Below are 27,638 nucleotides of genomic sequence, written 5' to 3' on the forward strand. Positions count from 1 at the left end.
TGTATCTATGATGACAACACTGAGATGAATAATGTCAGTGTATTGTTACATGAAAGAAGCAATTACAAAAAAACAGTAAAACATAACTATGTCAAACTAGGGAATAAAAAAACGTAGGAACTATGCATGCCTTAACTTCAGAGTTAAAATACATTTAGCTGTTACTTTAAACCATGGATAAAAGAAAGCATAAATTATTGGATTAATTAAGGAATTAACAAGTGGCAGAAAGCCGGTGATCAATGATAAACTGTCACACACACACAAAAAAAGATTTATAAACAAAAATGGAATCCAACAAATGAGATAGTTGAAAATAACAATAGCTAGAGTTTTTGCTGCTTTTCTCTCTGACTTATTTGCCTGTACAGTTTTAACACCAGACACACTGGCAGCCTCTTTTGAAAATACCTTTCTGGCCTGTGATCTGGCCACCACAAATATTTTCAAATAAAGTGTTATAATAATAGAGCACGGGACAAACATTGAAAATACAAGGCAAATTATTTTTACCCAATTGAATTCTTCTACAATAAAACATTCTTTCAAACACCTACTGGGTACCTGTACATTTACAAAGTTTTTGACAATAGCAGCATCGTATATGATACAACAACACCAGGTAATGGATATACAATACATCATTCTTGTTATTGTTATTTTAGAGTGGTACAATAAGGGATCACACACAGCAACATAACGGTCAATAGATATCAAGACCAAATTGCCCAGAGATAAAGAAGTACAAAAATAAGAAATGTAGAATTGAAACCCACAGAAATATTCCCCAAAATCCCAGCATGGTTCCGTAAATGCTACAGTCGTTACTGGTATCACAATCAGTCCCACCAGGAGATCTGCAACAGCCAGAGAGAGGATGAGCAGGTTGGTTGGAGTGTGGAGCTGCTTGAAGTGAGAGATGGAGATGATCACCAGTATGTTCAAAAATGCTGTAACTGCTGAAATCAATGAGAAGAAGATGTACAGTATTATGTAGATAGATGTCGATAAAGAAGCCTTTCTGCAAGAAGAGTTTCTGTCTTGAAAACAGTATTGAACATCTTCCTGTTCCTCCATTTGTAATAAAGGGTCAAAATACTGAGGTCCTGCTCCTGCTTGGTCCTGTGTGTGAGCCTGTCAGGTCAACCTTCTGACAAACTGAGATCTGCCTCTCTATTTATCCCTGAAAGACTGACAGACACTCCCTTCCCCAGCGTCTCTACACACACAGACACACACACACACACACACACACACACACACACACTATCACACACTATCACACACACACACACACACACACACACACGCACGTGAGCACAGAAATGAACAAACGGTGAGATAAACAAATCATTTGTGAAAGCATGATGTAATGTATGACAGGATTGGATGTTGCTATGGCCACCTAGCCTGTCCTTCATTCTTACTGATAGACATGAGAGAAAAGGTACATTTTCTCAACTGAGGATTTTAATGGAGAAAATATAGTATGGGTGATGATTTGGTGACTCAAAGGCTATTTTACATGGGAAACAGGATAACTGATGTCAGTGCTCAGTTTGGACCATAATCCACAACCTCAGGAGACATGACAGCACACCACATGTCAGCTAGTCAGTGTGGAGGAAAGCTGACAGTAAGGAAGTTGATGAGAGGGTATAACTTCATGGTGTACCCGCTTATAGCACATGCAATCAAAATGAATTGTGCCATTCCATAGGAACATCCCGTAGACTTGTAAAAATGTCCATCTGAACTGAATTATGAGCCATACTTCTTATAGTTGAGGGAGACTTTGTCTCAGTTACATTATGGGGACAAATACTATTTGTCAGACATCAGAACAACCACACTGTATTCTGACCCAATCACCCCTTGATGTTTTATTTTCAATATCTTGTGGGTTTTCTGATTTTTCTCTGATAAAAGTGACTATGAAATGTGATTTCCAGTTCAGTTCAGTTGTATCGATCAATGATCTCAAAAGCACTTTATGTAATTAGGGACAATTCAACATGTACTGGGAATATTTTCACATGACCCTCCCCTTGTACTGTAAAAAGAAAGTACACACCCTCCCCCCTCATAGAATTACCTCTAAATAATGCTCATGACTATAAATAATAACTGTGTTTAAAAACGTGGATATCGACTTTGCCACTTCGGTATGCTTTTGTGGCACAGTCGATGCCACGCATGGCTACGGGCCATGAGAAACAAGATTCTCTGGTCTGATGAAACCAAGATTGAACTCTTTGGCCTGAATGCGAAGCATCACGTCTGGAGGAAACCTGGCACCATCCCTATGGTGAAACATGGTGGTGGCAGCATCATGCTCTGGGGATGTTGTTCAGTGGCAGGCACTAGGAGACTATTCAGAATCGTGGGAAAGATGAACGGAGCAAAGTACAGAGAGATGAAAACCTGCTCCAGAGCTCTCAGGACCTAAGACTGGGGCGAAGGTTCACCTTCCAACAGGACAACGACCCTAAGCACACAGCCAACGACAATGCAGGAGTGGCTTCTGGACAAGTCTCTGAGTAGCCCTGTCAGAGCCCGGACTTGAAATTGATCGAACATCTCTGGAGAGACCTGAAAATAGCTGTGCAGCGACGCTCCCCATCCAACCTGACAGCGCTTGAGAGGATCTCCAGAGAAGAATGGGAGAAACTTCCAATATACAGGTGTGCCAAGCTTGTAGCGTCATATCCAAGAAGACTCAAGGCTGTAATCGCTGCCAAATGTGCTTTAACAAAGTACTGAGTAAAGCGTCTGAATACTTATGTAAATGTGATATTTCTGGGGAATTTTTTATACATTTGCTTACATTTCTAAAAACCTGTTTTTGCTTTGTCATTATGGGGTATTGTGTGTATATTGATGAGGAAATTGTTTTATTTAAACCATTTTAGAGTAAGGCTGTAACGTAACAAAATGTGGAAAAGGTCAAGGGGTCTGAATATTTTCAGAATGCACTCAGTAAAAAGTATGGTGGAATAAGAATAAGGTATATCTATTTTGTATAAAAATATACTTATTTTGGTGAAAACTATGATTTCATTGTTGACAAGACACTACATTTGTGATGAGTGTGATAGAAGGAGGCAGGCGCAGGAGGCTAATCACCGAATGCAGAGTTTATTCCGTCGTACACAAATAGCGCTGGATAGCGACAAGCGAAACAGGCACAGGTGAAAATCTACCCTGGAAATACAAGGTAAAGGTAGCTCCAACAATAACAGGCACAGGGGAAATATCTACCCCGGCAATAATAAGGTACGAGTAGCTCCACCGAGCTACACTACTCTCACAAATAAACAATCACCCACAAAGACAAGGGGGGCAGAGGGAACACTTATACACGGACTAATGAGGGGATAAGAACCAGGTGTGTGTGATTGACAAGACAAAACAAATGGAATGATGAATAATGGAGCGGCAGTGGCTAGTAAGCCAGTGACAACGAACGCCAAAGCCTGCCCGAACAAGGAGGGGAGGCAGCCTCGGCGGAAGTCGTGACAGTACCCCCCCCCTGATGCGCAGCTCCAGCAGCGCGCCGACCTCGGCCTCGGGGACGGACAGGAGGACGCGGAGCAGGGCGATGGCGACGGTGGAAATCCCGCAACAGGGAGGGATCGAGGATATCCCTCACTGGGACCCAGCACCGTTCCACCGGACCATACCCCTCCCACTCCACAAGGTACTGAAGGCCCCCCACCCGACGCCTCGAATCCAGGATGGAACGGACAGAAACCGACGGGGCCCCCTCGATGTCCAGAGGAGGTGGAGGAACCTCCCGCACCTCAGACTCCTGGAGCGGAACAACCACCACCGGCCTGAGGAGAGACACATGAAACGAGGGGTTAATACGGTAATCAGGGGGAAGTAATAACCTATAAGTGACGTCATTGATTCTCCTCAGGACTTTGAATGGCCCCACAAACCGCGGGCTCAGCTTCCGGCAGGGCAGGTGGAGGGGCAGATTCTGGGTCGAGAGCCAGACCCGATCCCCCGGTACGAAGACCGGGGCCTCACTGCGGTTACGGTCAGCGTTGGCCTTCTGACGACGTACAGCGCGCTGGAGGTGAACGTGGGCAGCGTCCCATGTCTCCTCCGCGCGCCGAAACAAGTCATCCACCTCAGGAGCCTCGGTCTGGCTCTGGTGCCACGGTGCCAGAACCGGTTGGTAACCTAAAACACATTGGAATGGCGTTAGGTTAGTAGAGGAGTGGCGGAGAGAGTTCTGGGCATTTTCTGCCCTAGGCAAGAACACCGACCACTCCCTCGGCCGGTCCTGGCAGTAGGACCGCAGGAACCTACCCACATCCTGATTTACCCGTTCCACCTGCCCTCAGGGTGGAACCCAGAGGTCAGGCTGACCGAGACCCCCAGACGTTCCATGATGCCTTCCAAACCTTGGACGTGAACTGGGGACCTCGGTCGGACACTATATCCTCTGGCACCCCTAGAGGAGACGTACACCCTCATGTCCTTAGCCAAGGTAAGCCACCAGTACTTTCCGATCAGACAGCGCACTGATACCTGTGTGACCAGAGGAGGGTGACTTGTGTGCCCAGAAGATCAGACGATCACGGATAAGAGCAGGCACGTACCGCATTCCAGCTGGACACTGAGGTGGAGATGGATCTGTGCATAATGCCAGCTCTATATCCGTGTCCATCGCCCATACTACCGGCGCCACAATGCAGGAGGCCGGGAGTATGGAAGTGTTGTCTCTGGGCCTCCCCTCTGGGCCTCTCCGGCTGTCATACAGCCAGGACAGTACGTCTGCCTTCACGTTCTTCGTACACGGAATGTATGACAGTGTAAAATCAAACCGGGTGAAGAATAGGGCCCACCTGGCCTGGCGAGGATTCAGCCTCCTCGCTGCCCGGATGTACTCCAGGTTACGGTGGTCCGTCCAGACAAGGAAAGGGTGTTTCGCATCTTCGAGCCAATGCCTCCACATGGTCAAAGCTCGGACAACAGCCAACAGCTCCCGATTACCAACGTCGTAGTTCTGCTCCGCCGGGCTGAGCTTCTTAGAGAAGAAGGCACAGGGGCGGAGCTTGGGTGGCGTGCCCGAGCGTTGATATTGGACAGTGCCTATCCCTACCTCGGACGCATCCACCTCTACGAATGGTAGTGATGGATCGGGGTGGGCCAGTACCGGGGATGAGGTAAACAGACCCCGCAGTTTGCTGAACGCCAGGTCAGCCTCAGCAGACCAGCGGAGCCGGGACGGCCCACCCTTCAACAGGGATGTAATGGGAGCTGCCACCTTGCCAAAGCCCCGGATAAACCTCCAATAGTAGTTGGCGAAGCCAAGGAAGCGCTGCACATCCTTAACCGTGGTTGGAGTCAGCCAATTACGCACAGCTGAAATGCCATCTCCCTCCATCTCCACACCTGAGGTGGTAATGCGGTATCCGAGGAAGGAGACGGACTGCTGGAAAAACATACACTTCTCTGTCTTGGCATAAAGGTCATTTTCCAACAGTCGGGCCAGCACTTTGTGAACCTGGGACACATGCTTGGCACGCATAGCAGAATACACCAGGATGTCATCGATGTAGAACACCACACCGCGACCAAGCATGTCCCGAAACACCTCGTTCACAAAGGACTGGAAGACAGATGGAGCATTCATCAAACCGTAGGGCATCACCAGGTATTCATAATGCTGTCTTCCACTCATCCCCCTCCCAAACACGCACCAGGTTGTATGCAAGATGGCGTAGCAGTGCGGTCGTGTTTTCTGTCGTGTCCTTGTGTAAATAGCCAGTTTTTTTGTTATTTGTCTATTTTGTATATATTTCTCAATTTTACTTTTCATTCTTTAACTAAATATACTTTCCTGCAACCCGCCTCACCCAACGTGGAAAGGATTATATTATTTATTTATAACTTTTATCAAGAACCTTAAACTGAAACTAGTCTAGCTGCAACAGAATGGCTGTGGTAGACCGAATGGCCAGAGCATATCGGATATTCTGGCAGAATCACTGGACCTCTAACACCGGATCATCGCAACTAGCTAGCTGCAACCGAATGGCTGTTGTAGCCAGCTAGCTAGCTACTTACTATTAGCCACTGTTAGCATCTACACCATTGTCCGTGGCCTGCACTACTCACCAGCCAGCTCTAGTTCTAGCCTGGACAATTTGTCGGCCAGTCTGCACAGCGTGTAATCGACCCAGAGCATATCGGATCATCGCAACTAGCTAGAGGCAACCGAATGGCTGTTGTCGTTGGCTAATTACCGCTGCCCTTAGCAAGCACCAGTTAGCCTTGAGCTAGCCTCGAGCCAGGCCCATCTCCCGGCTATCTACAGGCTTCCCGTTACGACGTCGACCACGAAGAGCCATCTGCTAGCCCCGGCCCGCTAGCACACGCAAGCCGTGCTTCTTGCTCGCCAGTGCTGTAGCATCCCCCGAACTACCTCCGAACTCTCCTATTGCTGTTCACTGGACCTTCTGATAACTCAGCTATACAGCTGATGCCTGCTGGACTGTTACTTTATACAGTACCGCATCCTGTTTATGTTTAGCCTCAGCCCAAACGTTATCACCATTACAAGCAGTTGTCTTAGCTCTCTCGAATAACACCTGCGATTGATTTATGCCTCTCTCCCATGTCAATATGCCTTGCTTATTGCTGTTTTGGTTATTTCTTATTGTACTATTTCACTGTAGTCCAGTCCAGCTCAACCTGCCTTAGATAGCTCCTTTGTCCCATCACAATACACGCGGAGACCAATCAATCGGTGCCTCCAGTGATGCTATCTCTTTCATCGTTACCCAACGCTTAGGTTTTCCTCCACTGTACTCATATCCTTCCATATCATTGTCTGTACATAATGCCCTGAATCTATTCTACAACGCCCGGAAATCTGCCCCTTTTATTCTCTGTACCCAACGCACTAGTTTTTAATGCCTTTAGCCGTATCCTTATTCTACTCCTCCTTTGTTCCTCTGGTGATGTAGAGGTTAACCCAGGCCCTGTAGCCCCCAGTATCACTCCTACTCCCCAGGCGTTATCATTTGTTGACTTCTGTAACCTTAAAAGCCTTGGTTTCTTGCACGTTAACATCAGAAGCCTCCTTTCCGTCTAGATAGAACTGCCAAAGGGGGTGGGGTTGCAATCTACTGTAGAGATAGCCTGCAGAGTTCTATCATACTATCCAGGTCTGTGCCCAAAAAGTTTGAGCTTCTACTTCTAAAAATCAACCTTTCCAGAAATAAGTCTCTCACTGTTGCCGCTTGCTACAGACCCCCCTCAGCCCCGAGCTGTGCCCTGGACACCATATGTGAACTGATTGCCCCCCATCTATCGTCAGAGTTCGTACTACTTGGTGACCTAAACTGGGATATGCTTAACACCCCGGCCAACCTACAATCTAAACTAGATGCCCTCAATCTCACACAAATTATCAAGGAACCTACCAGGTACAACCCTTAATCTGTAAACATTGGCACCCTCATAGATATCATCCTGACAAATGTATCCTCTACATACACCTCCGCTGTCTTCAACCAGGATCTCAGCGATCACTATCTTATTGCCTGCATCCGTAATGGGTCCGCGGTCAAACGACCACCCCTCATCACTGTCAAACGCTCCCTAAAACACTTTAACGAGCAGGCCTTTCTAATTGACCTGACCCGGGATCCTGGATGGATATTGACCTCATTCCGTCAGTAGTGGATGCCTGGTTGTTCTTTAAAAGTGCTTTCCTCTCAATCTTAAAAAAGAATGCCCCATTCAAAAAATTCAGAACTAAGAACATATAGCATCTGGTTTTCCTCAGACTTGACTGCCCTTGACCAGCACAAAAACATCCTGTGGCATACTGCATTAGCATCGAACAGCCCCCGCGATATGCAAGTTTTCAGGGAAGTCAGGAACCAATATACACAATCAGTTAGGAAAGCAAAGGCTAGCTTTTTCAAACAGAAATGTGCATCCTGTAGCACTACATCCAAAAAGTTTTGGGACACTGTAAAGTCCATAGAGAATAAGAGCACCTCCTCCCAACTGCCCACTGCACTGAGGCTAGGAAACACTGTCACCATCAAGAATTTCAACAAGCATTTTGCTACGGCTGGCCATGCTTTCCACCTGGCTACCACTACCCTGGCCACCAGCTCTGCACCCTCTGCTGCAACCACCGCACTCTTATTGGCAGACTAAATAGCCTTGGTTTCTCAAAAGACTGCCTTGCCTGGTTCACCAACTACTTCTCAGATAGAGTTCAATGTGTCAAATCGGAGGGCCTCTTGTCTGGACCTCTGGCAGTCTCTATGGGGTGCCACAGGGTTCAATTCTCTGGCCGACTCTATTCTCTGTGTATATCAATGATGTCGCTATTGCTGCTGGTGATGCTCGGATCCACCTCTATGCGCACGACACCATTTTGTATACATCTGGCCCTTTTATTGGACACTGTGTTAACAAACCTCCAAACGAGCTTCAACGCCATACAACACTTCTTCCGTAGCCTCCAACTGCTCTTAAACACTAGTAAAACTAAATGCATGCTCTTCAACCGAACGCTGCTTGCACCCGCCCACCCGACTAGAATCACTACTCTCGGCGGGTCTGACCTAGAGTATGTAGACAACTACAAATACCTAGGTGTCTGGTTAGACTGTAAACTCTCCTTCCAGACTCACATTAAGCATCTCCAATAAAAAGTTAGATCTAGAATCGGCTTCCTATTTCGCAACAAAGCCTCCTTCACTCATGCTGCCAAACATGCCCTCGTAAAACAGACTATCCTACCGATCCTTGACTTCGGCGATGTCATTTACAAAATAGCCTCCAACACTCTACTCTGAAAATTGGATGTAGTCTATCACAGTGCCATCTGTTTTGTCACCAAAGCCCCATATACTACTCACCATTGTGACCTGTACGCTCTTGTTGGCTGGCCCTCACTACATATTCGTTGCCAAACCCACTGACTCCAGGTCATCTATAAATCACTGCTAGGCAAATCCCCGCCTCATCTTAGCTCACTGGTAACCATAGCAACACCCACCCAGAGTCTGCGCTCCAGCAGGTATATCTCACTGGTCATCCCCAAAGCAAACCTCTCCTTTGGCCGCTATTCCTTCCAGTTCTCTGCTGCCAATTACTGGAAGGAACTGCAAAAATCTCTGAAGCCGGAGACTCTTATCTCCCTCACTAACTTTAAGCATCAGTTGTCAGAGCAGCTTACCGATCACTGCACCTGTACACAGCCTTTCTGAAATTAGCCCACCCAACTACCTCTTCCCCATATCGTTATTTACTTTGCTAATTTGCACCCCAGTATCCCTATTTGCACATCATCTTTTGCACATCTATCATTAAAGTGTTAATACGAAATTGTAACTATTTTGCACTATGGCCTATTAATCATGGCTACCCGAACTATTTGCACTGCCCCCCCACCCCATCCTTTTACGCTGCTGCTACTCTGTTAATTATTTATGCATAGTCACTTTAACTCTACCCACATGTACATATTACTTCAACTACCTCAACTAGCCGGTGCCCCCGCATATTGACTCTGCACCGGTACCCCCCATAGCCTCCCTACCGTTATTTTATTTTACTTCTGCTCTTTTTTTCTCAACACTTTTTTTGTTGCTGTTTTATTTTTACTTTTTTGTTAATAATAAATGCACTGTTGGTTAAGGGCTGTAAGTAAGCATTTCACTGTAATGTCTGCACCTGTTGTATTCGGCGCATGTGGCCAATACAATTTGATTTGATTTGATTTGATATTGCTTTGAATGGTCATCCAACTCGTAATTACAACTCGGGAACTCTGGCCTATTTCTAGAGCCCCGACTTTCCGACCTGAAGATCACTGACGTCATGATTTGACTTCAGTATTTTTCCAAGTTCCCAGTTTTCGTTAAAGCACCATTAGGTTCATTGTTTAGCTAGCTAACTAGCTACATGTCTAAACAAAAGATTCCACTTTGCCAGATGATTACATGACCCATCAAGTTAGCCAGGTGTGTCTGGGGGTGATTACGGTCATCTATTGTATTTCATGAACATGACCCATCCACTTAGCTAGATGTGGCTGGGGGGTGGTTATATCATTTATTTCGCATAACCCATCAATTTAGACAAGTGTGTCTAGGTAAGAATCATCTAATAATTTTATAATATTTAAACAATATTTATTTGGACACTTTCTATTTTTGATTTTGCTACTATGCAAATATGCAAGTAACCATTTCACTGTACCGTTTACACCTTCTGTATCATATGCATGTGACAAATAACATTTTATTTTATTTGAGAGACGGTAATGTGAAGAACAAAGTGAACTACACCAAAGTCAGATTAGGATATAGGCCAAGGACTAGATAAAGTGTATTTTTGCTACTACTTTCACCACTTTTAGTCTTGAAATCTTTGGTTGCTTACTACCCAACCTTACTCTGTTTAGCACATGGCCTCACGTGAATTGTTAAAGAGATGGGTAGGGCTTAATTAAGAGGGTGTGAAAGATGCTGGGTGTAGACAAAGAAAAGCTCTCCAGTAGGTGTACCAAAACATTCAAGGGCCATTTTCTCAAAAGTGGGGTTACAAGTTTATCAACTTTCAAAGCAGAATTACTTTCCCATGGTTCCTCAACTGCAGTGCATGACATCACCTTTTTTAACTCTCTACTTTTATCCAGTGTAAAAAACACTATTTCAAATGTTACTACATAGGACCGAATCGAGCTGGTCGGTCACATTTGTAAATGTTAGTAAGCTAGCTAGTTATTCAAACATTTATAAACCACTTTTACAGTATGTAATAATTATTCATCTGCATTGCTTATGGTTTGGGGTTTTAGGCTGGGTATCTGTATAGCACTTTGTGACATCTGCTGATGTAAAAAGGGCTTTATAAATTCATTTGATTGATTGATTAATTCATAAGATCATAAGATGTTTAATTAATATCCTTGTAATCCATTTACTAATCATTTGTAAAGTAGTTTTGCAGACCCTAATCTAAAGTGAGGACTATTCATACTTTCTTAATACTTAAATATAAATGTTTTGAGTGACCAGTGTAATTTTGCACAAAAAGATGGACATGCCATTGGTAGACATTCCATCAGTACCTGATGCTCCTTAAGGTCTCAAAATGACCTAGAACATATCAATGGTTAAACAATAAGCACACAACACAGAGGATGTTAAAGGAAATATACTGGACGTTTTATTCCAAAACAGTCACACTGTTGTAGTATATTTACATTTACATTTTAGTCATTTAGCAGAGCGACTTACAGTTAGTGAGTTATTATTATATTATTATATATTATTATATATACATGATTATTATTATATATATATATATTTTTTTTTCATACTGGCCCCCCATGGGAATTGAACCTACAACACTCGCGTTGCAAACGCAATGCTCTACATCCCTGATCCCCTAGTGTGATGTGTAACTTCAGACTCTCTATACTGAGTAAAGTAATGTTTTTAGTCCGAAAATGCTAATATTAACGTTTCTTGGCAGTACTTTTCTACCAAAACCTAAAGTGTGGATTGCTGTCACTCGTTGGAGCAGTCCATAGACTGCTTACGAAATAAGGAAACAATTAACTGAATAGATCATTTTGCTTTACTATCCCATTAGGTTTCAAGAGTTACTATCTTTAAAACCCCCCTAGAGTCGAATGACGCTTTAAGAAGACAATTTAAGTTACATAACAAAAAAATCCCCATCAAACCATCAGTTTAAGCTAGAGATATCTGTTCAATCCACCACTTCCGCCAGTGTCGCACTTCCGCATCTACGGTGAAAGGTTGCAGAGCTAAAGCGAGTTTGTCAGACCATGAGACATCCCGAAAACTGGTCTTCTCACGGAAACGTCTATAGCGTTCGAACCATTTGGGCTACAAACTAATGTGACCCCACAAGACGGCGGTTCATAAGAACAAGGTCAAGCAGCAGACATTGGGGACAACAAAGCTACAGACCGGCAGAGGGCGAAAACGACTCTTTAAAAAATTGTCTGATTATAACCCTCCCTGCCCCCACTTACCCACTGTCACCCCGAACGTCTTAGACTCCAGAGAATACCTTTTAAGGCAGAGTAAAAAGTGCGGCACAGCGAAGCAAAGTGTGAAAATAGTCTATAGGTTATATATGTCAACCTGAATCACATTTCAGTAGTAATGAAGGAATAGAAATCCACAGGAGAAAAACTGGTTGGTTCGTCAGATGGTGTGTAGGCTACATCTCCCTGTTTTAGGTTGAGAAAATTAGCAAAATATTTACATTACTGTAAGAAAATCTGATTAGCATAATTTAAAAAATACCCATAAAAATCTGGCTGTTTAAGCGAGAGATATCTGTTTTACTTGCATGGGCTGCATCCCAATCCAGCACATCCGCCAATATCGGCATCTGCCAAAAATCGGTCTGTAGCATCCGAACGGTCTCATGAACACAAACATGTCAGTGATTTTGCTCTACGACCCCCACAAGCATCACAGGACTCATCTGAAGTCGGTACCGCCGATCTGCCAACTTCTGTCTGTAATGTCCGAACAGTTTGGGCTACACACTAATATGACCCCTCTGTGGAAAGGTGAGTATGTTTTGCTCTAGGACGCCCACAAGCCTCACAAGCCACACCTGAAGGTAGCCCATTACCAGCTTAAAACATTTAAGAAGTACATATGGAAGTAGTTTAGTGCCCCCAAAAAAAGGGGTGAGATATGTGTAAAAGAAATACAATTGTACTTATATCTCTCAGATATAGGAAAGCCTTCAAAACAAACTTACTTCAGATTAATTTTTTTACTATGTGTTTTACCACGTATTAATCTGTTATTCAATGCGTTTCTATGGGCTAATAGCAGTAAGACCAAATTCAATGTTTTTATAAATGTTTTTGATACCTAAAGGGGTCCTAAAATTCTAAATCAAAGATAAATTATCCTTGGTATGACTATCTTAAAACAATTCCATGTGGAGCGGAGAAGTTGAGCCTCATGCTTCAACGCTCTTAGTTGTTGCAGATATTGACCCACTATGCTGTTTACTTTCTGCATCTACGTCAAATTGCTGAGTCTACCTTTAAGGAGCATCAGGTACTAATGGAATGTCTACCAATGGAATGTCTGTCTTTTTGTGAGAAATTACACTGGTCACTCAAAACATTTATAAAGTAGTAAGAAAGTATGAATAACCCTCACTTTAGATTTGGGACTGCAAAAATATTTTACTAATGATTTGTAATTGGTTTATAAGTACCTATATTAAAGATATACTATTAAAGATGCACTCTGCCATTTCCCGGTTGCAAATATTCTGATAGTTCCCATAACTTCAATTTATGTGACGAAACAAGTAAGATAAGTGTAGAGAATCATTGTACCATCTAAACCACTGTGAAACACATTTTCCATATCAGAAAATATTGTATTTTCGGCTGTTTGAAGCTGGTTTACCAAACCAAAAGTAAAAGACTCAAAAACTAAACTTAAGAACGGGAAGCATAGAAATATGCACATAGAACAAATCTAATGCTTCTTAGACTTGCTTCCAATAAGAATGACAGAGCTATAACTCACATTTCTATGTGAATTTGGTCAGGTTGCCCAGAAAGTTACATATTGCAGCTTTAAACAACTTATTAATTATCTTATGAATCATTATTAAATACTTTAAAAGTTGTTTATAAATGTGTGAATAACTAGCTTATTAAAATGTACAAATGTTGGAGTAATTATATATAAATGATGAATAAACTTTTTACTAATCCATTATAAATGCTTTATTACAAGGTGTAATTATAAAGTTTTACCCGATCTCTATATTCATTCAGACTCAACAGCATCTGAGAGAGCTGCTCTGGAATGACCCCTGACCTGGCAGCACTCTGACATTAATGTAGTGAGAGTAGTGGTAGTGTTCATACCCAGTACGTTGAGGTTGAAGTGTCTGCTGCGGTCTCCTGTGCTGCTGTGTTTCCATCGTTCAGCCAGGTGATAGCAGGAAGAGGGATGCCAGAGGCCTCACAGGTTAGAGACACAGGGTTGTTCACCACCACACTCACATTTTCTGGGACCTGGTTCTGATCACAGATCCTGGGGGAGTCTGGAGGGACAAAACACACATACGTATATTAACACACATATACAAACACATCACGTACAGAATGTGGACCCAAATGGCAGATAAACATGAAGGCATGAAGACATCATACAATACAACTCGGGGGGAAAAAAACAAAGTCGAATCATGATGACGTCAGTGATCCCAGTTGTCTTGAACTCACTGAAGTCAGATTTCCCAGTTCTGAGTTAACAGTTGTTTTGAGCGTGGCAGAAATCATTCTGTATTGACAACATGACCAATGCTGAATGTATCATTTTAAGCTTGGAAAAGAGACTGTTAAACCAAGACATGGGACCACACTCCCAATCCACTGAATAACAGGCTAGTGATTGCTTTGCAATGCTTGCAGTTAGCCTTTGATTCCTTCCAAACCACTCATAGTTGAATTTGCGATTTCCAACTTGTTGTGTAATGTTTATGTCCAATGGCCAATGAGCACCGATACGTTTTATCAATTATTTCTCTTCATATGAAAATTACTGTCACGCCCTGACTCAGAGGACGCTTGTTTGTTGAGTCAGGGTGTGTATTTTCCATGTTGTACAGTCTAGTGTGTATTTTCTATGTTGTGTAGTTCTATGTTTTATATCTAGTATGGGTATTTCTATGTTGGCCGGTGTGGTTCCCAATCAGAGGCAGCTGTCGCTCGTTGTCTCTTGTCTCTGATTGGGGACCATAATTAGGCAGCCTATTGGCACGATTGAGTTGTGGGATCTTGTTCCATGTAAGGTATGTTGTTTGTGTCTACCTTGGACTTCACGTTTCGTTTAATGTTTTGTCAAGTGTTTATTAATTTTAAATAAACATGTATGCATATCACTCTGCGCCTTGGTCTGACCCGTCTATGAACGAACGTGACACAGGCAGAAATCTGTCCCGTATGACGTAGCACTGTGGTAAAGTCGATCTCACTACACTGGAAGTTAATAGGAATACTACTTTAAGATCGCGACAATGTCTATCATACATACAGTGGGGAAAAAAAGTATTTAGTCAGCCACCAATTGTGCAAGTTCTCCCACTTAAAAAGATGAGAGAGGCCTGTAATTTTCATCATAGGTACACGTCAACTATGACAGACAAAATGAGAAAAAATAAATCCAGAAAATCACATTGTAGGATTTTTTATGAATTTATTTGCAAATTATGGTGGAAAATAAGTATTTGGTCAATAACAAAAGTTTCTCAATACTTTGTTATATACCCTTTGTTGGCAATGACACAGGTCAAATGTTTTCTATAAGTCTTCACAAGGTTTTCACACACTGTTGCTGGTATTTTGGCCCATTCCTCCATGCAGATCTCCTCTAGAGCAGTGATGTTTTGGGGCTGTCGCTGGGCAACACAGACTTTCAACTCCCTCCAAAGATTTTCTATGGGGTTGAGATCTGGAGACTGGCTAGGCCACTCCAGGACCTTGAAATGCTTCTTACGAAGCCACTCCTTCGTTGCCCGGGCGGTGTGTTTGGGATCATTGTCATGCTGAAAGACCCAGCCACGTTTCATCTTCAATGCCCTTGCTGATGGAAGGAGGTTTTCACTCAAAATCTCACGATTCATGGCCCCATTCATTCTTTCCTTTACACGGATCAGTCGTCCTGGTCCCTTTGCAGAAAAACAGCCCCAAAGCATGATGTTTCCACCCCCATGCTTCACAGTAGGTATGGTGTTCTTTGGATGCAACTCAGCATTCTTTGTCCTCCAAACACGACGAGTTGAGTTTTTACTATTTTGGTTTCATCTGACCATATGACATTCTCCCAATCCTCTTCTGGATCATCCAAATGCACTCTAGCAAACTTCAGATGGGCCTGGACATGTACTGGCTTAAGCAGGGGGACACGTCTGGCACTGCAGGATTTGAGTCCCTGGCGGCGTAGTGTGTTACTGATGGTAGGCTTTGTTACTTTGGTCCCAGCTCTCTGCAGGTCATTCACTAGGTCCCCCCGTGTGGTTCTGGGATTTTTGCTCACCGTTCTTGTGATCATTTTGACCCCACGGGGTGAGATCTTGCGTGGAGCCCCAGATCGAGGGAGATTATCAGTGGTCTTGTATGTCTTCTATTTCCTAATAATTGCTCCCACAGTTGATTTCTTCAAACCAAGCTGCTTACCTATTGCAGATTCAGTCTTCCCAGCCTGGTGCAGGTCTACAATTTTGTTTCTGGTGTCCTTTGACAGCTCTTTGGTCTTGGCCATAGTGGAGTTTGGAGTGTGACTGTTTGAGGTTGTGGACAGGTGTCTTTTATACTGATAACAAGTTCAAACAGGTGCCATTAATACAGGTAACGAGTGGAGGACAGAGGAGGCTCTTAAAGAAGAAGTTACAGGTCTGTGAGAGCCAGAAATCTTGCTTTTTTGTAGGTGACCAAATACTTATTTTCCACCATAATTTGCAAATAAATTCATTAAAAATCCTACAATGTGATTTTCTGGATTTCTTTTCCTCAACTTGTCTGTCATAGTTGACGTGTACCTATGATGAAAATTACAGGCCTCTCTCATATTTTTAAGTGGGAGAACTTGCACAATTGGTGGCTGACTAAATACTCTTCTCTCGAATGAGCCATTGATCATATTTTAGTGATATTCCTACCTCGAGAAATGTGTAATTTAACGGAGGGTCTAGCACATTTTTCCTATCAGTCTGCCTCTTTAGTCCAGGGTGCATTGCATGGTGCTGTTGCCAGAGATGTTATAGAAAGGAGATAGGAATCCAATGAATGAAGGAACGTATAACGCCCCACCCAGCCGACTGTCAACCAATCGCGTTCACATTGTCTTGCTGCGTCATGCGGTTGCTGAGCTAATCGTCACTTAACCCCTTCTCTGTATGTCGAGAAATGTGCCTATTCAACCTCAAAAGTATGTAATGTCCCGATTCCAAAGCTACACGATATTATAGATAGCAAGGTCATTAAAGATTTGTAATGTTGTACTTCCTGTTAACGAAATACTTGCTAATGTTGGGTTTTTAACATAGCGCCCATTAGACTCCCATTCACTCCATGAAGGAGGGCGCTCCTTGTCCCAGAATCACCCCGAATGCACCGCGCAGCCCATTGACATTATATGGACAACGTTTCCCATCTCCTCACAAGTATATAATAAATAATAAGCCATTTAGCAGACGCTTTTATCCAAAGCGACTTACAGTCATGCGTGCATACATGTTTGTGTATGGGTGGTCCCGGGGATCGAACCCACTACCTTGGCGTTACATGCGCCGTGCTCTACCAGCTGAGCTACAGAGGACCACGATCTAACACTGCCGTTGCAAGTGTTAGACTACAGTCTCTGAGGCACATCGATCTGCAGGTTGAACATGGTGAAATTGTAGACTCCTAAATTGATAGTGCAGTTTGTTTCGGCGATTTTATAGCAAACCAGCTACTTTACATGCTATCAGGGGCGGTGTAAAGGAAGGGATTTTTTTCTAATCAATTATATCACGGCAACAGTAGTTATCAGTGTTCTAATCTAGACGTCTGATCTGCCACTAAATGTCCAATCAGGCTAAAGTCGTGCTTCAAATGCCCCCCCCCCCCCCCCTTTTGGGGCGATTTCAGTCAGGTTGAAAATCGCCCCAGAAGTCTCTCATAGACTCTCATGTAAAAAAATTTTTTTTCAAATATCAGAGCTTTCAATACAATCTCTATGGGTTTCTGAGGGCTTGCACTTACGCGCTCATACGTAACATAACCATGAACGTAACTAAGAAAAGAGCGGGTAGCAGCGTCAATCAATTCACGTACTACTATCAAGATGGCTAACGTTCAGTGCAACTCGATTGTCTCTTTGAAAGAAGTTCACATCAAAGACCATTCAAAACAAGCTACTGGAGTGTATGCTAGCGGTCATGAGGGAACATATTGTGGAGGAGGTGAAGTCGGCGAACTTCGTAGCTATCCAAGCTGACGAGACCACAGACGTTTCTACACAGACACAGCTGGTGCTTGTGCTGAGGTACATAGATAGCAACCACAAAGTGCAGGAGCGCTTTTTTGAGTTCCTTCCCATCTAGTAATCAACCTCAGTCTCAATCGCCAGTGTGCTTTTGGAGAGACTGAACGGTATTTTTGCCGACGACGAGAAAGTCAAACTGTGGTGCACTGGCACTGTACCAGGTTCTCATGAGCTACAACCTCCAGGAGACGTTCTCTGAGACTGTGACTCTGTTGAACATCCTCATAACTACTCTAATGACAACAGCTGAAGCTGAGAGAAGTTTCTCAACTTTGACACGAGTTAAGACATTCCTGCGAAATTCAATGGGCCAGGAACGTCTGAATGCACTGGCCATGCTTTCCATGGAGAGGGAACTAGTCCTCAGCATGCCTGATTTCAATGAGAAAGTCATTGACCGCTTTGCTGCATTGAAAGAGAGAAGAGAACAGTTTCAGTACAAGTAATGTAGCCTCTCTCTCTCTTTGTCCCTCCCTGTCTGTCTCTTTAACACACACACGCCCAAATCAGTTCACAGTTGATGTTGTTTAAAATAGTTATTTTTCATTTAAACAAAAGTAAAAAAATAAATAAAAAATCTGTTCATTTTTACAAATCTATACAATTGGCCAGAATATGGTTGTTCATATTTACAAATTACATTACATTTTAGTCATTTAGCAGACGCTCTTATCCAGAGCGACTTACAGGAGCAATAAGGGTAAAGTGCCTTGCTCAAGGGCACATCGACAGATTTTTCACCTAGTCAGCTCGGGGATTAGAACCAGCGACCTTTCGGTTGCTGGCACAACGCTCTTAACCACTAAGCTACCTATACAATTTGCCAGAATATGGTTGTTCATTTTTACAAAGCCATACAGATAGCTGTGTTTACCTTTTCTAGAAATTATTTTCAAATTCTGTTTTCAGGCAAAATGTCTATCACTGTTCATTTTCACAAATATATACAAGAGGGCAGAATATGTAAGTCTATAAAAATTTCTTATTACCAATAACTTGCATCAATGTTTTCAGTAGCCTCTATCAAAAGCTCCTGCTTGCTTGTTGTGAATTATGCTCAGGTGCACATATTTCCAATTCAACCATGAGGCAAAAAATGTGGTAAAAGCTCTTGTTGATCCTGCAATCTGAACAAATACCAAGATGCTGTATTTTCAGCTGATATTTCATTTGTTTATGGAAATGCATATTGTTTATGCAGTGTTGAGGAATGTGAAAGAACACCCTTGATTATTTTTACTGTGATAACTTATTTTGCTTTTGTAAGCCAACACTTTTGAGATCAGTCAATAAATGCTTCTGGCATTGACTTATATGCTGCCCCTGTCTTCATGTTGTTGCTGGACATATCTTTTTGAAAATGTGTGTAGGTCACCTAAATCATCAGAAAAATTGCCCCCCCTGAGAATTTTTTCAGGAGCCGCCACTGCATGCTATTGATATGTTTGTACAGGCAAATAAAACTGTACAGGCAAATAAGTCTGAGAGAAAAGCAGCAAAAACTCTAGCTATTGTTGTTTTCACCTATCTAAGTTGTTGGATTTCTTTTTTTTTGTTCTTTTTTTTAGCAAATTTAGTCATCACTTTTCATCAGCTTTTTGCCACTTGTTAATTTCTTAATTAATCCAATAATTTATGCTTTCTTTTATCCATGGTTCAAAGTAACAACTAAACATATTTTAACTCTGAAGTTAAGGCATGTATAGTTCCTATGTTTTTATTCCATAGTTTAACATAGTTATGTTATACTATTTTGTTGTAATTGCAATATACTGACATTACTCATCTCAGTGTTGTCATCATAGATACAGTGGGGAAAAAAGGTATTTAGTCAGCCACCAATTGTGCAAGTTCTCCCACTTAAAAAGATGAGAGAGGCCTGTAATTTTCATCATAGGTACATGTCAACTATGACAGACAAAATGAGAAATGAAATTCCAGAAAATCACATTGTAGGATTTTTTATGAATTTATTTGCAAATGATGGTGGAAAATAACTATTTGGTCAATAACAAAAGTTTCTCAATACTTTGTTATATACCCCTTGTTGGCAATGACACAGGTCAAACGTTTTCTGTAAGTCTTCACAAGGTTTTCACACACTGTTGCTGGTATTTTGGTCCATTCCTCCATGCAGATCTCCTCTAGAGCAGTGATGTTTTGGGGCTGTCGCTGGGCAACACGGACTTTCAACTCCCTCCAAAGATTTTCTATGGGGTTGAGATCTGGAGACTGGCTAGGCCACTCCAGGACCTTGAAATGCTTCTTACGAAGCCACTCCTTCGTTGCCCGGGAGGTGTGTTTGGGATCATTGTCATGCTAAAAGACCCAGCCACGTTTCATCTTCAATGCCCTTGCTGATGGAAGGAGGTTTTCACTCAAAATCTCACGATACATGGCCCCATTCATTCTTTCCTTTACACGGATCAGTCGTCCTGGTCCCTTTGCAGAAAAACAGCCCCAAAGCATGATGTTTCCACCCCCATGCTTCACAGTAGGTATGGTGTTCTTTGGATGCAACTCAGCATTCTTTGTCCTCCAAACACGACGAGATGAGTTTTTACCAAAAAGTTATATTTTGGTTTCATCTGACCATATGACATTCTCCCAATCCTCTTCTGGATCATCCAAATGCACTCTAGCAAACTTCAGACGGGCCTGGACATGTACTGGCTTAAGCAGGGGGACACGTCTTGCACTGCAGGATTTGAGTCCCTGGCGGCGTAGTGTGTTACTGATGGTAGACTTTGTTACTTTGGTCCCAACTCTCTGCAGGTCATTCACTAGGTCCCCCCGTGTGGTTCTGGGATTTTTGCTCACCGTTCTTGTGATCATTTTGACCCCACGGGGTGAGATCTTGCGTGGAGCCCCAGATCGAGGGAGATTATCAGTGGTCTTGTATGTCTTCCATTTCCTAATAATTGCTCCCACAGTTGATTTCTTCAAACCAAGCTGCTAACCTATTGCATATTCAGTCTTCCCAGCCTGGTGCAGGTCTACAATTTTGTTTCTGGTGTCCTTTGATAGCTCTTTGGTCTTGGCCATAGTGGAGTTTGGATTTTGACTGTTTGAGGTTGTGGACAGGTGTCTTTTATACTGATAACAAGTTCAAACAGGTGCCATTAATACAGGTAACGAGTGGAGGACAGAGGAGCCTCTTAAAGAAGAAGTTACAGGTCTGTGAGAGCCAGAAATCTTGCTTGTTTGTAGGTGACCAAATACTTATTTTCCACCATAATTTGCAAATAAATTCATTAAAAATCCTACAATGTGATTTTCTGGATTTTTTTTCCTCAATTTGTCTGTCATAGTTGACGTGTACCTATGATGAAAATGACAGGCCTCTCTCATCTTTTTAAGTGGGAGAACTTGCACAATTGGTGGCTGACTAAATACTTTTTTTCCCCACTGTACATGTGGTGTTGATGCAGAATGATTTGGATGGATTGGAATGGAATGACTTGGAGAAGGCATAAGAAGGCAAGAGCTTCTTTTATAAAATACATTGTAGTCAATTTGGATTGTATATTCCAAATACCAAAGTCTGTGGTTGTTCCATGTTATTTAATGATAGAAAGTAAGTATTCTAAATTGTACATTTTGAGTACGTCATGGATCATTCTGTATGTTGTTTAACATTACCCTCTAGTGGCTCAATTGGGACACAACGTCTTCAACAAGTGCAGTGAAGTTGAAATGTACAATAATGCATGATATCAGATAACTTCCAGGTCTAACTCAATGGTGTATTGTAGTAGTTCATGGTAAAATGTAAGAATATGCAATTATGTATAAAACTTTAATGTTCAGTAATAAACCATTTGTAAGGCATTTACAGTTTGCTCACCATATATTAATCATTACTGACAGATTTGTTAAATGTTAGTCAGCTAGGTATTTTCACATTCATAAATAACTAATATATGCATTAATGATTCATAGTGTCAGATTGCTGCCAGGTCAAGGGTCATGCCAGAGCAGCTCTCAGATGCTGTTGAGTCTGAATGAATATAGAAATTGGGCACCACTTTATAATAACACCTTGTAATAAAGAATATTTAATGGATTAAGAAATAGTTTATTCATTTATTTATAATTACTCCCACATTTGTGTTACTAAGCTAGTTGTTCACATATTCATAAATTACTTTTATAGTAAGTAATAAGATAATTCTTAAGCTGTTTAATAAATGTCCTTGTAAACCATTTACCAATCATTGGTAATGTTGTGTTGCAGTCCCTAAAGCGAGGACTATTCATCCTTAATAAACGTTGAGCGACCAGTGTAATTTCTCACAAAAAGATGGACATGCCATTGGTAGACATTCCAGCAGTACCTGATGCTCCTTAAGGTCTCAAAATGACCTAGAACATATCAATGGTTAAACAATAAGCACACAACACAGAGGATGTTAAAGGAAATATATGAACATTTTATTCCAAAACAGTCACACTGTTGTAGTAGTATGCTGAAAGTAGTGGAAGTAACATGTTTTGTCTGAAAATGCTAACATTTGTGTTTATTGGCAGTGACTACCAAAACCAAAGTGTGGCTTGTAGTCACTCATTAGAGCAGTTCATAGACTGCTTACAGGGTAAGGGAACCAATATCTAAATACATAATTTAACTGAACATTATGTTTAAAGGGTTGTCCAAATTCTTATGGCTTCTTCAAATGGGGGGACTAGATACATAAGGTGTTCTAATTTATGTATGAAAATAACCTCAAATAAATGGTGGCATTCTATAATGTCGCCTCATATTAAACTTTTGATGTCAAATCCAAAAATGATTTGTACATGGTACAGGCTCTAGAGAAGTTAACTCAGCCATCTAGACAGCCGTCAGCAACGCAGCCAAGGAGTACAAAACTAAACTTAATAATGGGAAACATAGTAATAGCTTACATAGAACAGATCTACCGCTTCTTAGACCTGCTTTCAATGAGAATGACAGCTCTATAACTCATATTTCTATGTGAATTTGGACGGGTCACCCAAAAAGTTACATATTGAAGCTTTAAATAGTAAATATTTTCTTCATAATTTATCATTAAACACACATTTATTTATAGTAGGCTTGTTATTCACACATTTATAAATAACTTTTGTAGTGTGTTTGCTGCGGTCTCCTGCGCTGTTGTGTTTAATAATTCATGCATATAGTAGTTATTTATGAATGTGAAAATTCCTAGCTTACTAACATTTAACAAATGTGGGAGTAATGATTAATACATGGTGAGCAAACTATAAATGCCTTACAAATGGTTTATTACTGAACTTTGGTATTTGGACTTTAAAACCCTAAATGACTACAATGTCTTTTATAAAACAAGTTTATGCCTTCTTATGCCTTCTCCAAGTCATTCCATTCCAATCCATCCAAATCATTCTGTATCACCACCACATGTATCTATGACGACAACACTGAGATGAATAATGTCAGTTAATGGTTACATGAACAAACAATTACAACAAATGTATTACAAAACATATCACACCTATGTGTGTCATTTTTAGGAATAAAAACATAGGAACTATGAACATCTTAACTTCAAAGTTAAAATAAGTTTAGCTGTTACTTTGAACCATAGATAAAATAAAGCATAAATTATTGGATTAATTAAGGAATTAGCAAGTGGCAGACAGCTGATGATAAATAATGATAAATTGTCAATGAAAAAAAAAAGTACATAAAAATAAAATGGAATCCAGCAACTTAGATAGGTGAAAACAACAATAGCTAGAGTTTTTGCTGCTTTTCTCTCTGACTTATTTGCCTGTACAGTTTTAACACCAGACACACTGGCAGCCTCTTTTGAAAATACCTTTCTGGCCTGTGATCTGGCCACCACAAATATTTTCAAATAAAGTGTTATAATAATAGAGCACGGGACAAACATTGTAATTACAAAGTCAATTATATCGCCCAAGACTGACCCTTCTATAGTAAAACATTCTTTCAAACACCTACTGGGTACCTGTACATTTACAATTATTTTTGCAATAGCAGCATCGTATATGATACAACAACACCAGGTAATGGATATACAACACATAATTCTTGTTATTGTTATTTTAGAGTGGTACAATAAGGGATCACACACAGCAACATAACGGTCAACAGATATCAAGACCAAACTGCCCACAGATAATGAAGCGCATAAACAAGTATCTTTGAAGTTAAGATGTTCATAGTTCCTATGCTTTTATCCCTAAATATGACACACATAGGTTTGATATGTTTTGTAATACATTTGTTGTAATTGCTTCTTTCATGTAACAATACACTGACATTATTCATCTCAGTGTTGTCATCATAGATATATGTGGTGTTGATACATAATGATTTGGATGGATTGGAATGGAATGACTTGGAGAAGGCATAAGAAGGCATAAGCTTGTTTTATAAAAGACATTGTAGTCATTTAGGGTTGTATATTCTAAATACCAAAGTCTGTGGTTGTTCCTTGTTATTTAATGATAAAAAGTAAGTATTCTAATAGTACATTCCGAGGACGTCAAGATTAATTATATATGTTGTTTAACATCTCCCTCTAGTGGCTCAATTGTGACACAATGCCTTCATCAAGTGTGGTAAAGTTGAAATGTACAATAATGCATGATATCAGATAACGTCCAAGTCTATCTCAATGGTGTATAGTGTAAGTAGTTGAGGGTAAAATGCAAGAATATGCAATCATGGTTAACACTTTATAGTGTTCAGTAATAAACCATTTGTAAGGCATTTACAGTTTGCTCACCATTCATTAATCATTACTCCCACATTTTTTTAATGTTAGTAAGCTAGGTATTTTCACATTTATAAATAACTACTATATGCATGAATTATTAAACACAACAGCGCAGGAGACCGCAGCAGACACTTCAACCTCAACATACTGGGTATGAACACTACAAAAGTTGTTTATAAATGTGTGAATAACTAACTAAAACAAATGTGTGTGTAATGATAAATGATGAAGAAAATATGTACTTTTTAAAGCTTCAATATGTAACTTTTTGGGTGACCCGTCCAAATTCACATAGAAATATGAGTAATAGAGCTGTCATTCTCATTGAAAGCAGGTCTCAGAAGCGGTAGATCTGTTCTATGTAAGCTAGTACTACGTTTCCCATTATTAAGTTTAGTTTTGTACTCCTTGGCTGTGTTGCCGACGGCAGTGTAGATGGCCGAGTTAACTTCTCTAGAGCCTGTACAAATCATTTTTGGATTTGACATCAAAAGTTTAATATGAGGCGACATTATAGAATGGGTGTTTTCATACAGAAATTAGAACACCTTATGTATCTAGTCCCCCCATTTGAAGAAGTCATAAGAATTTGGACAACTTCACTTGTGGTGTATTAAAGGGAGTAACCCTTTAAACATAATGTTCAGTTAAATTATGTATTTAGATATTGGTTCCCTTACCCTGTAAGCAGTCTATGAACTGCTCTAATGAGTGACTACAATCCACCCTTTGGTTTAAGTAGTCACTGCCTACAAACACAAATGTTAGCATTTTCAGACAAAACACGTTACTTCTACTACTTTCAGCACATTACTACAACAGTGTGACTGTTTTGGAATAAAATGTTCACTATATTTCCTTTAACATCCTCTGTGTTGTGTGCTTATTGTTTAACCATTGATATGTTCTAGGTCATTTTGAGACCTTAAGGAGCATCCGGGACTGCTGGAATGTCTACAAATGGCATGTCCATCTTTTTGTGAGAAATTACACTGGTCACTCAACGTTTATTAAGGTTGAATAGTCCTCGCTTTAGGGACTGCAACACAACTTTGCCAATGATTGGTAAATGGGTTACAAGGACATTTATTAAACATCTTATGAAGGATCTTATTACATACTATAAAAGTTATTTATAAATGTGTGAACAACTTGCTTACTAACACAAATGTGGGAGTAATTATGAATAAATGAATAAACTATTTCTTAATCCATTAAATATTCTTTATTACAAGGTGTTATTATAAAGTGGTGCCCAATTTCTATATTCATTCAGACTCAACAGCATCTGAGAGCTGCTCTGGCATGACCCCTGACCTGGCAGCAATCTGACACTATGAATCATAAATGCATATAGTAGTTATTTATAAATGTGAAAATACCTAGCTGACTAACATTTAACAAATCTGTCAGTAATGATGAATAAATGGTATTTTATTTAAAAGTATTCCTTCTAACCCCCCCCCCCCCCCCCCCCAAATTGTAAAGTGGTTATCCCACTGGCTATAGGGTGAACGCACCAATTTGTGAGTCGCTCTGGCTAAGAGCGTCTGCTAAATGACGTTAATGTGCCCTTGAGCAAGGCACTTAACCCTAATTGTGTCATGGGCCTCTCACTCCACCGGGTTACCACCTTATTTTCTTCCACTCTGCTCACCACTCTCTCTACTCAGCCTAACTAGCTCCACCTGTCCCTGCTCTGCTCTGCTCTAATTACTCTGCCAGCTGCGCTGCATTACCCACTACCTCTCCCAGTATTTAAGGCCCTGTCTTTCAGCTCTCCGGTGTCAGATCGTCTGCAAAGCTCACACCCGGAACCTGTTTGCTCGCGCTTCTGGCTCACCCTGGTTTTGTGACCCCGGACCTGCCTGTTTTTTGGATTCTCTTCTGCCTCAGGAGATCCAGACCTGCTTCTGCCATTACGACTCCTGACTACTCTTCAATCCCGGTAACTCTGACCAGCCTTCTGCCTTGCTACTACGTATTTTGGATTTCCCTTGAACTGTACTGCTGCCTGGTTTCATTCCGCCCTGTTGTGTCTGTGTCTCCCCCCCCCAGGACTTCTGGACCACCCACCACCGGCTTCATAGGACGCATCGCTGCCACTGGGGGGGGCACAGACCCAGCGCATTGGACGGGATCCCTGTTACCCCTGGAGCCTTCATTCACTCCCTACTTCCCTTTTCCCTTAAGTTTAATAAACTTTCTGGTGTGACGCAATTGTGGTCCTCTGGTCGTCTGTCTGAACCGTGACAGTACGATCTGACCATTATGGACTCAGCGCACACTTTCCCCGACATGGAAACCGATGAGCATGAGCAGCAGTTCCAGCAGCAGCAACAACAACTCGCCATGATCATTCAACTCCTCACCAACCTTACCCCAGCCAGTCTGCCCACCAGCCCAGCCCCCGAGTTACCTGCCCCGGTCATTGCAGCCGCTGCTCCGGAACCCAAGATTGGAAACCCCGAGCGGTTCAACGGCGATTCAACCCAGGTCCGGCCATTCCTGACTAGCTGCCGACTTCAGTTCTCCTTGCAGCCAAGGACCTTCGCCACGGAGGGGGCTAAAGTTGGGTATGCCATCACTCACCTGACGGGCCGAGCTCGACTCTGGGGAACAGCAGAGTTCGAACGTCAAACCCCCGCATGTGCAACCTTCGACCTGTTTGCTGAGGAGATGCTGAAGGTGTTTGACCTGGATTCACCCACCGCAGAGGCGTCTCGTGAACTGTTCAGTATTCGACAAGGCAGACGTACAGTCGCAGACCATTCCA

The 27,638-nt window shown here is 41.8% G+C and overlaps 2 protein-coding genes across 2 annotated transcripts in view; one reads left to right on the forward strand and one right to left on the reverse strand.

Annotated features, from left to right (window-relative positions):
• The window catches only part of LOC311129100 (trace amine-associated receptor 13c-like), a gene marked incomplete at both ends in the record, with an annotated part of 142,410 nt that overhangs the window by 101,900 nt on the left and 12,872 nt on the right, over positions 1 to 27,638 (forward strand).
• Positions 121 to 1,077, reverse strand: LOC311128749 (trace amine-associated receptor 13c-like; the record flags this gene model as incomplete). The annotated part of the gene is made up of 1 exon (XM_084160998.1): positions 121 to 1,077. One exon carries the CDS (start codon positions 1,075 to 1,077, stop codon positions 121 to 123), a length of 957 nt encoding a protein of 318 aa, XP_084017124.1.

Source organism: Coregonus lavaretus (genome assembly GCF_964263955.1).
Source record: "Coregonus lavaretus genome assembly, chromosome: 5".
Lineage (NCBI taxonomy): Eukaryota > Metazoa > Chordata > Actinopteri > Salmoniformes > Salmonidae > Coregonus > Coregonus lavaretus.